At 43.9% G+C, this 17,378-nt stretch overlaps 1 protein-coding gene across 4 annotated transcripts in view; it reads left to right on the top strand.

The window, feature by feature from the left end:
* hmg20a (high mobility group 20A) overlaps nt 1-17,378 on the top strand; it is a 61,990-nt gene that overhangs the window by 36,816 nt on the left and 7,796 nt on the right. For 2 of the 4 annotated variants that reach the window (XM_080216261.1, XM_080216262.1), the window contains exons 4-8: nt 3,319-3,531; nt 4,999-5,131; nt 5,558-5,595; nt 13,536-13,605; nt 15,605-15,820. In XM_080216261.1, coding sequence (XP_080072387.1) covers nt 3,319-3,531; nt 4,999-5,131; nt 5,558-5,595; nt 13,536-13,605; nt 15,605-15,820 — 670 coding nt within the window. Of the gene's footprint in view, nt 1-3,315; nt 3,532-4,998; nt 5,132-5,557; nt 5,596-13,535; nt 13,606-15,604; nt 15,821-17,378 lie in introns of all 4 variants that reach the window. The other 2 variants (XM_080216259.1, XM_080216260.1) reach the window with 1 other exon arrangement.

Here is a 17,378-nt window from a genome sequence, read left to right as displayed (position 1 = left end):
GAGTGGAGAGAGGGTTAAGCACAGGTGTTAAAGAGATGTGTATTGTCTCCAGCCAGGACACTAAGTGAGATTTTGCAAGCCCCAGCAAGCCATTGGGGTTACAGATAGTGTGACGTGAACCCGAGATCTCGGTTGAGGCCGTCATTGTGTGTGGAACTTGATTGAGTCTCTGCTCAGCGACTGGATTGTCGTGTGTTGTGAAGGTTGCCTTGGAGAACGCCACCATTCTCAATAAATGCCAGCAACATCCATATCCCACAAATAGCTTCTTAAAATTGTTAGATCAGCCACTGATTTTAGCAACTATTTGTCCATTGCAGTGCAAAGATTCACCTTTTTGATTTGAGGAGGTTGTACCTTGGTGTTCAGCTTTAATCCTGTGAAAGGAAATAAATAAAGCTTCTCCGAACAGCATGTATTTGAAGTTTTGAGCAAAAATTGTTTTAAATCCATTTGATGTTTAAAGAACTTTCTTTCCCAAATGTTTGACTGTTCTCTCCTGGATTGACTAAGTGAGACAACAGGGTGGTCCAGTTTGGTTTGGTGATCCTGAGATCAGTTGTGGTGTTTCAGCTGTTACCCCAGCTGAGACCAACTACCTCCCACACCAGGAATCAGACCCTTCTGGACTGTGTGGCATATTTACCCTGTCATGGAGGAGCTAGTTTATCTCCTGACCACTTGTATTCCTGCACAATTTCCCAAAACAAGATGGGCTAGCTATCTTTAATGGTGTAACACAAACCATGATCAAAATATAATTCTTCAGATGTTTTACAATAGGCGTTCCACAGGGAGGTGGGGTTGTCTCCCATTGAATGTTCAGAATTGTGATTGATTCGCATTTGCATCCGTTCCTGAAATGGTATTTGAAATATTCCCAGTTTTCAGTAAATCTATCAGTGCTGCTGATGGATTTGCCTTCAGATCTTATCCCTCTCTAATTAAGTCCATTGCCAGCAGCTTAGCCAAGTGGGAGAACTCCTTGACCCTGTGAATCCAGTGAGTTGCCTAGGGACTGGGACTGAACACTGAGAGCTGGACGTTGAGGTCGCTGTTGAAATCCAACTCAGACTGGTGGGATGAAAGTCTCTGTGTCTTGGCTGTTAGAGTTATGGGCAGCACAGAGGTTAGTACTGCTGCCTCGCAGTGCCAGGCGCTGGGGTTGATGTCTGTGTGGAGTTTGCACATTCTCATTGTGTCTGCATGGGTTTCCTTCGGGTGCACCAGTTTCGTCCCACAGTCCTGAAATGTGTGGGTTAGGTGGATTGGCAATGCTAAATTGCCCTTAGTATCAGGGGGATTAGCCAGGGTAAATGCATGGGATTATGGGATCAATGGCACAATTCCTTCCCTAAAGGGGCATTAGTGAACCAGATGGGTTTTTCCAACAATAGGCAATGGGTTCATGGTCATCAGTAGATTCTTAATTCCAGATATATTTTATTGAATTCAAATTCCACCATTTGCCGTGGCGGGATTCGAACCCGGGTCCCCAGAACATTAGCTGAGTTTCTGGATTAATAGTCTAGCGATAATACCACCAGGCCATCCCCTCCCCCATTTGCTAATGAAGCGCATAAAGCCATGGAAATCCATTTGACTCCTAAGTTTGTGCTGAATTAACCGATTTCAGTGATTGTTCTTGGTCCAGACTCAATGGGCCAAATGGCCTCCTTCTGCATTGGAAGGATTCTATGAATTGCAAGAGTCGCAGTCATGCTAATGGCGCAAAACTCTCGCAAGGTTGCCACTAAATAAGTTTTTGTCAGAGAGGCCAGAAGCTGTTTGCTGAGATATGCAGTGGGGGATATCTCCATTTTGCTGTGCCCTAGCTGACCTGAGTGCTCAATGTTGACGCTTCATGCCTGAAATGGATCTGGTTCTGTTCCCCGCTTTCAATGTCCTTTACATTGATGAATGCAAAATTCACATTGGAAAAGAGTCACATTTTTTCATTGTGTGTAGAATGCAGTCAATTCGGCAGCATAGAGCAGTGGTGAACATTGTACACTGTGAGCCTTTTGTTGTTCAGTACAGTGCCCTCCTTTGTGTTTAAAGTCACATTGGTGACCTCATGATTCTCACTCTGGTTATCTCCCTTTTATGTCTGGAGACGAAGTAGTATATTTGCTGCCAACATTATTATGTGCAACGTGTTTGCCAGCTCTGTGGTTAGAGTGAAACTGGGAACATTTCAAGTATTCTTTCAGAGACAGGTGCAGAAGTGAATCAGTCACAATTTTGGACTTTCAGTAGGAGACAACCCCTTCCCTGTGGGGCGTGTAATAAAATTCCTGAAAAATTATATTGTGGCCATAGTTTATATGCCAAAAAATTGTACATACCAATTCTAATGCATTCACTATCTAGTAAAATATTAAATGTTGATAACCTCCCACTTTCTATGCCTTTTAGCTTTGACAGAGAGTCACCGAGACTCGAAACTTCAGTTCTTTTTGCTGCTTCCAGATGCTGCCAAACCTGCTGAGATTTTCCAGCATTTTCTCTTTTGGTTTCAGATTCCAGCATCTGCAATAATTTTGCTTTTATTAAATATTGCAATTATTTCTATTCTTTGAAATACCACAGCTGCCTTCCAGTGCTTTATCCAATTGCCGAATTCCCTGCAGCAGTGTAAATTGAACAGTGGGCAGTGCTGCAGCTGAGTCGAATATCCTTCTCACTTGGCACTTGGAGAATGGTTGGTACGCAGCAATTAGGAAATGGGAGCTCTAGTTCCCCTGCCACCCCTAGACTGCCCAGGTCACCTGTAGTGACTGGGCTAAGATCAGGTCACTCAGCCCAGACTGGGAATTGAATTTGAGAGACCGTCTTCATTTTATGACTTCGTCTTGACGGTGTCTTTAACGTATTAAAATGTTCCATCTACTCAAAAGTTTGCTCAGAAAGCGTACTGGGAAATAGAGCTTTGTCACTGCAAAGATCGAAACATTATCTCCAATAAATAAATAAGCATCTTTGAATATGCTGTTGGCTTGATTCTTTCCAGTTTCTCTAATCTTTCTACAGTCATGGTAGATTTGACTTGAAATAAATCAAGCTGCTGTTTTGAATGGAATGACAAGCTGCTTAAGTGAATGGCAAAATAGAGGTGATTCGGCAGGTGAAGGACAAATCTAATCTGAAATGCACATGGGTTGGTTTGCATGGGACGCAAGTGTTGAGCTGCAGCTTGCAATGCGGTGTACAATGTTGGGAACTTTTACTACAATGAGGACCTCTCGTAAGGTGCCATCTGCCGGCATCCAGTCTCTTTGACATTGTAAAACGGGCTGTCTTTGTATTGTTAAGCAGAAAACTGCCAAGAAAGGGGGCTGGCCCAAAGGAAGGAAAAGGAAAAAAGCAACCAAGGACAGCAATGCGCCAAAAGCTCCACTGACTGGCTACGTGAGATTCCTCAATGAGCGTCGTGAGCAGCTTCGAGCTCAGCGGCCGGATGTTCCCTTCTCCGAAATCACCAGAATGTTAGGAAATGAATGGAGTAAACTGCCGGCGGATGACAAGCAGGTACTGAATTGGACAACACTTGTAACTAATGGTGGATGCCACCTGATTTGTCATAACTGCGGGCCTCCTCTAAGCACAGATACGGTCTCGTAATGTTTGTTTGTGGCTGCAGAGCTTTAATGTGATATGATCTGCAGAGCTAGCATGAAGGCTTGGACTGAGTGGCCTGAAGATTGAATTAATGGGGAAGGGGAGGGAGGGAGTGGGGTGGAGGGTGGATTTTCTGCTCCCAACCACTCCCGTTTTCAGCATGCAAGGAAGCTGAAGGGGATGGGGAATCCAACAGAAGTCCCAAAACAGCCTGTAGAATTTCTCTTTGATATTATCCCTGCACCCTGCCAATGATGTAATGGGGCTCCCACCATGAAAGGTAGTGAGCTCCATTAGCGTACTCCTAATGTTACTCCACATTCTTGGTCCCTGTGGCTCCTTTCAAAGGAGGAGAGGTTTTAATTGATTTGCAGTGTGTGCTCAAATGGCTGTAAAGAGCGCAGCTCCTTGATTATTGGATCAGCATGTTCTTCCTTTTGATAAGGAGAAATTTTGTTCACACACAGTATGGTAAATGTCTGGAATGAGTTGTAGAGGCAGGTACAATTTTGTCTTTTAAAAAGCATCTATACAGTTACATGAGTAAGATGGTTGTAGAGGGATATGGGCCAAACACGGGACTAGCTTAGTGGTAAAAACTGGGTGGCATGGACAAGTTGGGCTGAAGGGCCAGTTTCCATGCTGTAAACCTCTATGACTCTACAAGATGCAATCCTTTGTTGGAAATATACGCTGTGCCAAAAGTCTCCAGGTCTACCAGGTAAACTCTCATTGGAAACTAGTCTAAGATCTATGTTGTTTAAAAAAAAATCCTCCCACCCACCCAAAACAGAAATGTGAAGACCCTGAATAAAGAGCGCAGTCCCCTATCGGGGGACAGCAACAAGGCGGAGGAGATGAGATAAATTGGAAAGCGTCAATTAGATGATGGAGTTTTGAGAGTTTTCAAGGGTGGTGAGGAGTGAGAGCGAGATAGGGGTTAGCTTGTCCTTTGCAGTAGTTGGAATTAAATAAAGACCTCCTTTTGGGAATGATCGATCTGCAGCAGATTATCTGTTGGTACAAGGGCACATTGAACCCTCAAGGTGGCCTGTCCTCTTGCATTTAACAATAAAGATGTCTACAGTAATGAAAGTGACTGGGAATTGATTTGGTTCATCATGATTCTTCACTATAATCGCACTCCTATAGAAATCATGCATGAACCAAGCAGAAATTGCCGTGAGTGCAGTGTGTGTGCGTATCTTCTTAATCGCCATGTACCCATGTGAATACTCAATTTGTCTGTCTGTGGTTGCTCTGTGTACTTGCTGTCTAGGTGAATATATGATCAGTGTTCTCTGCACCAACACTGTAAATTCCAAAAGCATCCCTGTAACCCTTTGTGTTCATAGTCAGTCTGTTCTGTCTATCCAGCGCTATTTAGACGAGGCAGAGAGAGACAAAGAGCGTTACATGAAGGAGCTGGAGCAGTACCAACAGACTGAGGCTTACAAACGGTTCAGCCAGAAAGCAGAAGACAAACGGCACACAAAAGGGCTTAGCCAAGGTAAAAGTCGGGAGGCTTGTTGCTCACTGAAATGTTATCAGCGGTTTTATTGCGGGTGCAGCTGGATCCTGGAATAATCTGAAATTCAGTTATCCCTCACCCTCCTCCCTTTGTTGCGTTTCCTTATGCCCAGACTTCTGTACAGCTCGAAGACAACTCCACACCAAACGAGTAACGACAACTTCAGACACAACCCTCCCTCAGTTGGCTGTATCCCAAAATATAAAGATCAGGTCGGGGGAACCAACATTATCTGTGTTCAGGAGAGGATAAAATTAACCAAAAGAAAATGTATTCGTCTTGTCCTCTGACTTGAACCAGTTACCAAACTGAGATTAAGGTCTGATATTGTCAATGAGTTGATTCCTCTGTGTACTAACACAAATGGCATGTTATCTTTTTTTTACTATCTCCCCTGTCCTTTAGATGAAGGATCCCGAGCTAACAACATTCCTGTTACAGAGGTAGGACTGCTAATTTATTACTTGTATCAGCACGAGTTAAGAAATGATGAATATATTAAAAAAAATGCACCTGGAAAATGGAATGGATTTGCTTTTATTGTTATTGAATGAAATAGAATTAGAGAATGGTTAGCGCACTGAGGAAAGCCATTCAACTTGCTAGTTCTCTGCAAGAGCATCTCATCTTGTCTCATATCTCTGCCTTTTCCCAGCCCTGCACATCTTTGCTCTTCAGATAATTGTCCAGTTCTCCATTTAATCCGCCTCCAGCACACTCTTAAGATCCAGATCCCTAACCACACACTTGTCCTTCACCCCATCACTTCTTCTTTTGGCCGGTCACCTTACATCAGCATCCTCTAGTTCTTCAGCCGATGGGAACTGTTTCTCCTTCTCGAGTCTGTCCACACCCCCTCATGATTTTGGACATCTCAATCAAATCTCTCGTTAATCTTTTCTCCGCTAAGCAGAATGTGGAGTGCAGGGGTGGAGTTCCAATTTACCACACCACCAATGTTTTTATCTTCTGTTACTGAAGGCACAGGACTGCAGTTCCAGTAGCAACCCCAATTGACCATTTCTCATTCACACGTTCGGGGAAGAGTGCAAGCAGGTTAATACAATCATGGAGGTATTATAGCCAGAGGGTGCAGGTTTAAGATGCGAGGGGCAAGGTTTAAAGGAGATGTATGAGACAGATTTTTTACACAGAGAGTAGCGGATACCTGGAACTTGTTGCCAGGAGTAATCGCGGAAGCAGATACGGTAGTGACTTTTAAGGGGTGTCTTGATAAGTACGTGAATAGGATGGGAATAGAGGGATCTTGTCCCTGGAAGGGTAGGGGGTTTTAGTTAAGTCAGGCAGCACGGTTGGTGCAGGCTTGGAGGGCTGAAAGGCCTGTTCTTATGCTGTAATTTTCTTTGTTCTTTGAACAACCCTACTTTTACAAAAACAAAGTAGTGCAGATGCTGGAATCTGAAACAAAAAGAGTAAATGTTGGAAAATCTCAGCAAATTTGATAGCATCTGTGGAAAGATAATTGAGCCAACATTTCGAGTCTGGGTGACCCTTGGTCAGAGCTGAAACAAAGAAAATAGGACCAGATTTAAACTGTAAGGGTGGGTGGAGGGGAATTGACGAAAATGTCCTACTTTTACTTTTATGTGAAATCCAACTCACAGGGCGGCACGGTGGTTAGCACTGCTGCCTCACAGTGCAGGGACCCAGTTCCATTCCCAGCTTGGGTCAGTGTCTGTGTGGAGTTTGCACGTTCTCCCTGTGTCTGTATGGGTTCCTCCCACAATCCAAAGATGTGCTGGTTAGGGTGCATTGGCCATGTTAAATTGCCCCTTAGTGTTTGGGGGAACATCAGAGAAATTAGTAGGGTAAATATGTGGTATTATGGGAAAGGGCCTGGGTGGGATTGTGGTTGGTGCAGACTCGATGGGCTGAATGGCCTCCTGCACTGTCAAGATTCTATGAACTCTGTGTCTTCGCAATTTGGATCATTTGATGCTAATCAGATGCTGGAAACCCAATTGATTTGCCAAGTCCCGGATGTTGAAGGATCCTGTTGCAGGCTGCATCATATTTCTCTAGCTAAAAAATGAGACTCAGTCCTGGCCATCTATATTGAGGGCTGCACTGGGCAGTGCCTTTATTGGTTAAGCATATAGGATCGCTGTAGATTTTTTTCTTAGTGGGAAATCCCTGGCTCCTGATAGCGTAGTTATGATCTGGATAGAGAGTCTTAATACTACATTTCCATTCCTACCTCATCCCATTTGTTCCTGAACCCGCACCTTTATGTTGATTGCCCCCACACACCCATACTTCAATGATTCCAGTGCTTTCCTGGCCCAGACTCCTCTCCCACCCTCCATAGACTTAAGCTCAGCAAAATCACTGCTGCCCACAACCTAACTTTCAGCAAGTCCTGCTCACTTATCAGAGCTCTGCTTGCTGACGGGAGGTCTGCTATTGTTTTGAATTAAAAAGTTTCAACCTCATATTTTGTCCCTCCCTCTGTTTATAATCTCCCCCAACCTTACAATTCTCTGAGAACTCTGCAGTCCTCTGGTTCTAGTCTCTTGTACATCCCCCTCTCCTGCTCATGTTTAATCAATGGTACTAATCCAATAATCTTTTAATTTCCTTTTGAACCCTGAGCATGAAAAGAAAATTCAGGTTCCTTGAGTCATGAATGAGTCACAGAGTGCAATCAACACTGCTCATTTCACCATGTCCACTTCTGAAGAATCACTTATGAATGAGGTACCGGCGTGACGCAAATAGTAGTTTCAAAAATCAAACACAGTTACTCTTGGGGAAGCACGGTAGCAAAGTGGTTAGTACTGCTGTTTCACAATGCTAGGGATCTGGGGTTGATTCCCCATGTGGGTTTGTTCCGGGTGCTCCGGTTTCCTCCCACAGTCCGAAAAACGTGCTGGTTAGTTGCATTGGCTGTGCTAAAATTCTCCCTCAGTGTATCCGAACAGGCGCCAGAGTGTGGCGACTAGGGGATTTTCACAGTAACTTCATTGGGGTGTTAACGTAAGCCTACTTATGATACTAGTAAATAAATTTAAATGTAAGCTTGCAATATTATAAAGAAAGAAATATTTATTTTATTTTGGCCCTTGCTGAATAGTTGAAAACATTGTTTCAAAACAATGTTTCAAAACAAACAAGGGCAGGATCGATGGATGTTATTTTGTCTTCAGTTTAAATGTTGCCTTATTTAAAAAAAAATTAAGGAAAGGTCTTCACACTGTAAGCAGAGAAATAAATCTGAACTGTGGGATTTTATGTGTTGAAGTATAATTTGTGGATCAGTTTAGCTTTAGGAAATTTCCAGCAGCTCACTCACAAACACGGAATCATAGAATCCCTACATTGCAGTTTGACCCATCAAATCTGCACTGACAACAATCCCACCCAGGCCCTATCCATGTAACCCCACATATTTACCCTGGTAATCCCCCTGACACTAAGGGGCAATTTAGCACGGCCAATCCATCTAGCCCACACATCTTTGGACAGTGGAGGAAACCAGAGCACCTGGAGGAAACCCATGCAGACACGGGGAGAACGTGCAGACTCTGCATGACAATGACCCGTGGTCGGAATTGAACCCGGGTCCCTGGTGCTATGAGACTGCAGTGCTGACCACTGTGCCATGGTAACAGCCATGAGGAACAGTCAATGAATTGAAGGATTCTTCCACTGACGTGCCCTAGTGTTTAGTGAAATGTTAGTTGTGTGCTGCAGAAGATGCTGCAATGCTCTAAGCCGCCATCGCAGCTAGTGGATGAAGAATGGGCAAGGTGGGAAATCAAAATGAGAAGAAGTGTAGCCAAATTTTAAAGGAATTAATTTCAACCAGTGACATTAACTGAGAAATTTATTCCAATGAATAATCCTCGATTTGGAAGGAAATATTTGCACAACGGATCAGACGTAGGCTCTGCATTTCCTAGGATGGAGAATGGAAAGCTCTATGGACTGAAAGGTTAGCTTTCACTAACTTGGAAATGAAGTGTCCCCACAGGGGGATATGCTTTTTCCACAAACTACAAAACAGAAATTGCTTTTTGTTCATTATGATGACATCTTGAAATGATGTTCTGGACTGAAGTTCATCGAATGCTGTTGTCTGCCAGAATTGCTGTTGCAGAAATAAACAGCAGAATGTTTTTCCAGTTAACAAAGTGGAATGACATGGTTCCAGTCATTTTCCCCACAGATTAGACTTTATTTTCTTGTGTTTTGCACTTGGGCCAGGACTAGCTTTATCAGTAAACAGTAAGATTGTGTATTCTGTGCAATCACCCAGAGCCCTGAACAGATTCAATGACAGGTCATTTGTGCAGGCATTACAGCTGATCACTGACCATTTTGTCAACTATTTTCATGTTTCGTAATGTAAATGTACCTCTCAGCACTTTAACCTCATGTCATGAGACTTCTTACTCTCTCAACGACAACAGATTAAGTAGATGGTATTTAGCCTAATAAAATATAAGGGTTCCGACAAGACCAACATTGCTTTTGATAATCAACTCTGAAACCAGTTGGAATTTAGTCAAGACTTTGTGTCGAGTAGCGCCCCTGTGGCTTACTAAGCTTATGTTCACTGAGTAGTTGATCCAAACAGACAGCAAAGTCCTAAGTTCCATCCACAGTCGATGCTTAGTTAGCTCATCTCAGCGAGGGCAGAAGCAGAAATGCCACAACTCCCTCAGGAAGAATGGTTAATAAGCAATAACCAAGGGGAAATGCTGGTGTATAGAATCTTCATTGCAGAAGGAAGCCATTCGGCCTATCGAGCCTGCACCGATAATGATCCCACCCAGGTCCTATCCTCGTCACCCTACGTATTTACCCTAAAAGGTGTCACTCACACTAAGGGGCAATTAAGCATGGCCAATCAGCCTAACCCACGCATCTTTGGAGTCTGGGAGGAAATCGGAGGAAACCCAGAAGTGGTATTGTCACTGGACTAGTAATCCAGAGACGCAGGGTAATGCTCTGGGGACCCAGATTCAAATCCCACCATTAAATGTTAATTCTATTGCCAAATACAAACAGTTTGGGACTAGCTGAGAGGGCACTATGGTTGCGTAGACCAGTTGGGCCAAGAGACGTGTTTCTTTTCTGTATTGCTTTACGACTCTAATTGGGGCAGCACAGTAGTCAGCACTGCTGCCCCACAGCACCAGGGTCCTGGGTTCGATTCCAGCCTGGAGTCACTGTCTGTGTGGAGTTTGCACATTCTCCCCATGTCTGTGTGGGTTTCCTCCAGGTGCTCCAGTTTCCTCCCACAGTCCAAAGATGTGCAGGTTAGGTTGATTGGTCATGCTCAATTGACCCTAATGTCAGGGGGATTAGCTAGGGTAAATCTGTGAGATTACGTGAATAGGGCCTGGGTGGGATTGTAGTCAGTGCAGACTCGATGGACTGAATGGCCTTCGTTGTTGTAGGGACTCTATGGTTTTATTCTATGACTGTAATCAGCCAGGAATCACGTTTCTGATCACTGTTGAACGACTGTGACTGGGACGTGAATGTGGGGTATGGCCTGAATAAGGTTTGCCAGCTATACCCAGCTTACTGACAATGGCCAATTGATGAAATAGTGGCCTGAGTCAGCTCCTGCAGGAGAGAAGAGAATTATCACAATTCAGGGAACGAGTGAAAAGTGATTGTTGGCAAGGTTTGTTGCCTCCAATAACCATTCTTTTCCCTCCAGCTGCCTCTTCTCAAAGTCACTGCTGTCTGATAGCTTTTTCAGAACAATGGGAACACCAATAACCTGCTTTCAGATGTCAGTCCATTCTGCAGTGGTCTATGAGAGTGCAGCCAGGAATAGCCAGTAGTGATTTGCTTCCTGTGCTTTTTATTTCTTTGCTCCTCTCCCCATGACTGCTGTGCATACCACACGTGTAAATCAAAATCCCACCATGTGAATGGGAAGGGGTGGGGGGGGGGTGCTGGTGTTAACCGAGGCAGCCTTTGATAATATGAACAATATCAGTAAGAAATCTCACAACAGCAGGTTAAAATCCCAACAGGTTTATCTGGAGTCACGAGTTTTCAGAGCGCTACTCCTTCATCAGGTGAGTGGGTGAAGGAGCAGTATTCCAAAACCTCATGACACCAGATACACCTGTTGGACTTTGACCTGGTGTTGTGAGACTTCCTACTATGCCCACCCCAGTCCAATGCCGCCATCTCCACATCATACCCCCAAGAGTACTGCTACTGTGGAGGTTAAGGAGCAACATCATGTACAATATCAGGGTATGGTTTTGATACTAGTGGCTTTAAGCCTGGGAACAGATTAATAAGCCCAACTTTTCTCCCAAGTTGATATTTAGTTATAAAAGTTGTTACTAGAACACACCATCTAGTTATGCTTACAATTTGTTGACATCTGTCATTTATGCTGCCTTTAACTAAAATACTGGAGGCAGTGTATTAGGAAGTTATTTTGAAGAGAAGGGAGTGTTTGAAAGAGCGAGAGATCACATGTTGGGTCTATTTCATATAGAAACTAGAAGGAAGAGTAGGCCATCCATCCCTTCAATAATTTTCATTGGAGAAGGGAAGGCTGGAAGAAAATTTAATCGAGTTATTCAAAATCACGAGGGACTTGGCCAGAGTAGATAGGGAGAAACTGTTCCCAATCGTGAAAGGATGGAGAATAAGAGGGTACGGATTTAAAGTTTAATTTGATTTATCATTGTCGCATGTATTAGTACTTAGCGAAAAGTATTGTTTCTTGCGTGCTATGCAGGCAAAGCGTACCATTCATAGAGAAGGAAGGGAGAGGGTGCAGAATATGGTGTTTCAATCATAGCTAGGGTATCGAGAAAGATCAACTTAAACTTAATGTAAGGTAAGTCCATTCAAAAGTCTGATGGCAGCAGGGAAGAAGCTGTTCTTGAGTCGGCTAGTACGTGCTCACAGAATTTAGTACCTTCTTCCCAATGGAATTTCCGGGGTGCGTGGGGTCCTTGATTATGCTGGCTGCATTTCTGAGGCAGCAGGAAGTGTAAACAGTGGCAGTGGATGGGAGGCTGGATGATGGATTGGGTTACATTCACGACTCTTTGTAGTTCCTTGCGATCTTGGTCAGAGCAGGAGCCATACCAAGCTGTGGTACAACCGGAAAGGATGCTTTCCATGGTGCATCTGTAAAAGTTGATGAAAGCCGTTGTGGACGTGCCAAATTTCTTTAGTCTTCTGAGAAGTGATGAGCAAAAGAAGCAGAAGTGGCATGAGAGAGAACTTTCACACCACGAGACTTAAGTCCGGAGCGCACTTCCTGAGAGTGTGATGGAGGCAGGTTCAATTGAGGCATTTGAGAGGAAATTAAACTGTTATCTGAAAAGAAAGAGTGTACAGGGGACGGAGAGAAGATGGGGGAATGGCATGAGGTGAATCACTCATTTGGAGAGCCAGTGCGGGCATGATTGGCCAAATGGCCTCCATCTGCACTGTGACAAGTCTGTGAAAACACACAATTCTCTTTTTTCAGAAATCTGTATCTTCCTTATCTTTGCCTTTAAATAGTTTTTTGATTTGTCTTTGCTGTAAAGCAGTGTTCATGTTTTGTTACTGTTCCTTTGGTTTTGTAAATGGAACGCAGCTGGGTGGCACAGTGGTTAGCACTGATGCCTCACAGCACCAGGGACCTGGGTTCGATTCCCGGCTTGGGTCACAGTGTGTGGAGTCTGCACGTTCTCCCCATGTCTATGTGGGTTTCCTCTGGGTGATCTGGTTTCCTCCCACAATCCGAAAGATGTGTAGGTTAGGTGGATTGACCATGTTAAATTGCCCCTTAGTGTCCTGGGATGTGTAGGTTAGAGAGATTAGCAGGTAAATGTGGGGGGGTTATGGTAATCAAGCCTGGGTGGGATTGTTATTGGTGCAGACTCGATGGGCCGAATGGCCTCCTTCTGACTGTAGGGTTCCTATGAATCTATGATGCTTCACCGTGAGGTGCAGTGAAAGAGAAACAACTCCCAGAAGGCCATCATGAGTGATGATGCAGTTTCTTGGAGTTAATGGCACAGCATTGTTGACTTGTGCCGCAGGAGGCTGGCAAATGGGATATCAATGACTTCCTGAGCAGTATGTTGGCCACTCTTGCATATTTCCTGGAAGCCTTCTACGAAGTAACATAGGCAGAGCCTGGAGGAAGATCAGACAAACCTGGAGAGAGAGAGAGGTGAGGGGGAAGAGAAAATAATTTGTCTCCCAAATCTTTACAAGAGTATCTGTGGAATTTGTTCCAGTGTGTTTTTATGGAATATATTTGATTTGGTTCTGTCTGCTGCTGATTTTTACATGAATTCAAAGGAGGGAGAGCGGTGGATTTTCCTGGATTTATAAAACATGGATGATGATTCTGTATTTTGTTTTACAAAACCAGGGTGAGCTGAAGGATCGATCTGTATTGGACATTCCGATTTTCTCTGAGGAATTTTTAGACCACAGCAAAGGTAGGAAGCGCCAGCATTAATATTAAAGTGTACGGCATTTAATTATGGGAAAAATAATATCGAAGATGTACACTGGAATAAATTGAAGTTGAAATATTGAAACTGCTCACTTGACGTGATTTATCTGTGCTGGTGAGCAGCCGGGTGGTATAATGGTTAGCACTACTGCCTCACAGTGCCAGGGACTGGGTTCAGTTCTGGCCTTGGTTCACTGTCTGTGCGAGTCTGCATGTTCTCCCCACGTCGTCTTTCCTCCGGATATCCGATTTCCTCCCACACTCCAAAGATGTGCAGGTTAGGTGGATTGGCCGTGCTAAATTGCCTTTGGTGTCCAAAGCTGTGTAGGTTAGATGGATTGGCCATGCTAATTGTGCAGTGTTACGGAGATGGCACAGGGACTGGGCCTGGATCAAGATGCTGGTTTGGGGATTTGGTGCAGACTAGGTGGACAAATGTCCTCTGTCTAATTTTAGGGATTCAATGGATAGTTCCAATCACGTTTACCCACTCTGCTACAGTGCCCCTTTAATTCTTTTTCATTCACCAACCTATCCAATCTAATCTTGAACGTTGAGTGTATCTTCCAACCATGAACACTCAAAGTGAATTCCACAGCTTCAACATGCTAAAATTCCCCTTAGTGTCCCGGGATGCGTAATTTAGAGGGGTCGACGGAGTAAATATGTAGGGTTCTGGGGATGGGGCCTGGGTGGGATTGTCGTCGGTGCAGACTCGATGGGCCAAATGGCCTCCTTCTGCACTCTAGGGATTTTATGATTCCTATCCTATTAAATTTCTTCCGGGTGCTCTGGTTTCCTCCCACAACTCAGTGTGCACAGATGTTTCTACATTTGTTCAAAATATATCACATTTAATCTTGGATGCAGCGCCCTTGTCTTGACCCCTCAGCTGCAGTTTATATCCATCTATCCTGTCCCATCTTTCATCATTTTAAACATTTTTATTATAGTGCCTCATTCTTATGAAAAAAGACAGGATTTCTCTTTGCAAGTTTCTCCTTGCATCTGTATTTCCTCTTGCTGGACAGCATCTAAATGATTTGAATTGTAACCCCCACCCTCACTAAATTTCAATATCCTTCCCAATACTGCCAAAATGCTCCATCTGAAGTCCTAAAGTTCAATATGGGTCCATCATTATACCTTGGCTTTTATATTCCATATTTTTTGAGTATAGAATTAAATTAGTTTTTTTTCTGTGCCCCTGTATCCTAAAGTTCCTCTGCTGTTCCACACCACCCAGACTATTTAAATTCATCTTTATTCATTTGTGTGACGTGGGCATTGCTGGCTGTGCCTGCATTTATTGCCCATCCCTAGATGCCCTTGAACTGAGTGGCTTGCTAAACCATTTGAGGACACTTGTTGTGGTTCTAGAGTTGCATGTAGGCCAGACCAGGTAAGGACAACAGATTTCCCTCTGTAAAGGGCGTTAGTGAACTAGATGGTTTTTTTCCAACAATCGACAATGGTTTCATGATGAGGAGGAGTTTCTTCAGCCAGAGGGTGGTGAATCTGTGGAAGTCTTTGCCGCAGAAGGATGTGGAGACCAGGTCATTGAGTGTCTTTAAGACAGAGATACGTTTTTGATTAATAAGGGGATCAGGGGTTATGGGGAAAAGATAGGAGAATGGGAATAAGAAAAATATCAGCCATGATTGAATGGTGGAGCAGACTCAGTGGGCCGAGTGGCCTAATTCTGCTCCTATGTCTTATGGTCATCTTATTTCCAGATGTTTTTTATTGAATTCAAATTCTGTCATCCATGGCAGGATTTAAATCCGGATCCCCAGAAAATTACCTGAGTTTCTGGATTAATAGTGTAATCATAATACACAAGTCCACTGCCTCCCTTTACAGGGGATCAGTGCTGTTTTAACGCATGGAAGATCGGCTTGTCTTCATTGCTTTCTTTCTTATGTGTTGTAGTTTAAATCTCCAGTACAAAATGTAATCATTTTACTTCTCTTGACATGCAGCTCGAGAAAGGGAACTCCGGCAACTGAGGAAATCCAATATAGAATATGAAGAAAGAAATGCAGCCTTACAGAAACATGTGGAGAGCATGAAGACAGCGGTCGAGAAGCTAGAGATTGATGTGATGCAGGAACGAAACAGGAACGTTGTCCTTCAGCAGCACTTGGATACCCTGCGGCAAGCACTGACATCAAGTTTTGCCACTGTACCATTGCCAGGTATTCCAGTTAGAACAGTAGACTTTTGCCTTTGAAGGGTGAAAACATTTCTAAGTTCAGCTTTTCCAAAAATAGAAAATAAATCTGTAAATAAATGGGGAGTCATGGTGGCACTGTGGTTAGCACTGCTATCTCATATCTCCAGGATTCGATTCCCGGCTTTGGGTCACTGTCTATGCAGAGTTTGCACGTCCTCCCTGTGTCTGCGTGGGTTTCCACCAGGTGCTCCAGTTTTCTCCCACACTTCAAAGATGTGCAGATTAGGTGCATTGGCCATGCTAAATTTTCCCTTAGTGTCCCGGGATGTGTAGGTTAGAGAGATTGGCAGAGTAAATATGTAGGGTTATGGGGCTGGGGCCTGAGTGGGATTGTTGTAGGTGCGGGCTTGATGGGCCGAATGGCCTCCTTCTGCACTCTAGGGATATTATGATTCCTAGCCTATGAAATTTCCTCCGGGTGCTCCGGTTTCCTCCCACAGTCTGAAAGACATATTGGTTAGGTGCATTGACCTGAACAGGTGCTGGCATGTGGCGACTCAGGGAATTTCACAGTAACTTCATTACAGTGTTAATGTAAGCCTTACTTGTGACTAATAAACTTTAACTTAAATGTAGCGCTTGATCATGCCCACTTGATATACCGATCGCAATTGTGAAATGTCACGATAAGGGTTGCACGTAAGAGAGGCAAAAGGAACAAGTTCGAGCAGTGTGTGTCCTGTATAGAGGCAAGGCCAGTGCATTCATGTAGATTTTCCAGATTGATTCATTCGTCGTCCAATCCCAGCAGCAAGCTGAGGATTTTCTGCTCAAAGAATGAAGATGGTATGAATCATTGGAGACCATGATATAATTCTGGCAAAGTGAGACTTAATCTGCCGGTTTAGTTGTGGAACTGAGGCATGCAAAGTGGGGAAGTCTCCCAAATTCAACCTTCAGTCTGATGCCAAGATAGATATTGTGGCACTATAGCTGGGTCTTTATGTCCCTATATGAGTGAGAGGTAAGAAAATTGGACAAATTGTTGCTGCCGATTGCTAACCAAAGATTCTTGCTGGAAAGTGCATCTGTTTCAGACAGAGATAACAACAGACAGGCAAGTGGTATCGTCACTTCAGCACAATATCAAACAGCTGTCACTGTTAAAGGAAGCAACCCAATAAGAATAAACACCTTCAGTGTAAGAAAAGCAAATTACTGAGGGAACCAGAAGAGAAAATGCTGGAAAATCTCAGCAGGTCTGGCAGCATCTGTAAGGAGAGCAAAGGGCTGAGGTTACAAGTCCCGATGACCCTTTGTCAAACTGTCGAAAGTATAATGGAATATAGTGTTCAGTTCTGGCCGCCACACTACCAGAGGGATGTGGAGGCTTTGGAGAGGGTACAGAAAAGATTTACCAGGATGTTGCCTGGTATGGAGGGAATTAGCTGTGAGGAGAGGTTGGAGAAACTTGGTTTCTTCTCAGTGGAACAATGGAAATTGGGGGGGCAACTTGATAGAAGTCTACAAGATTATGAGAGGTGTGGACAGAGTGGATAGTCAAAAGCTTTTTCCTAGGG

Source organism: Carcharhinus amblyrhynchos, chromosome 32 (genome assembly GCF_965287045.1).
Source record: "Carcharhinus amblyrhynchos chromosome 32, sCarAmb.v2.hapA, whole genome shotgun sequence".
In the NCBI taxonomy this organism is placed as follows: Eukaryota; Metazoa; Chordata; class Chondrichthyes; order Carcharhiniformes; family Carcharhinidae; genus Carcharhinus; species Carcharhinus amblyrhynchos.
This window is presented reverse-complemented; position numbering and strand designations above follow the sequence as displayed.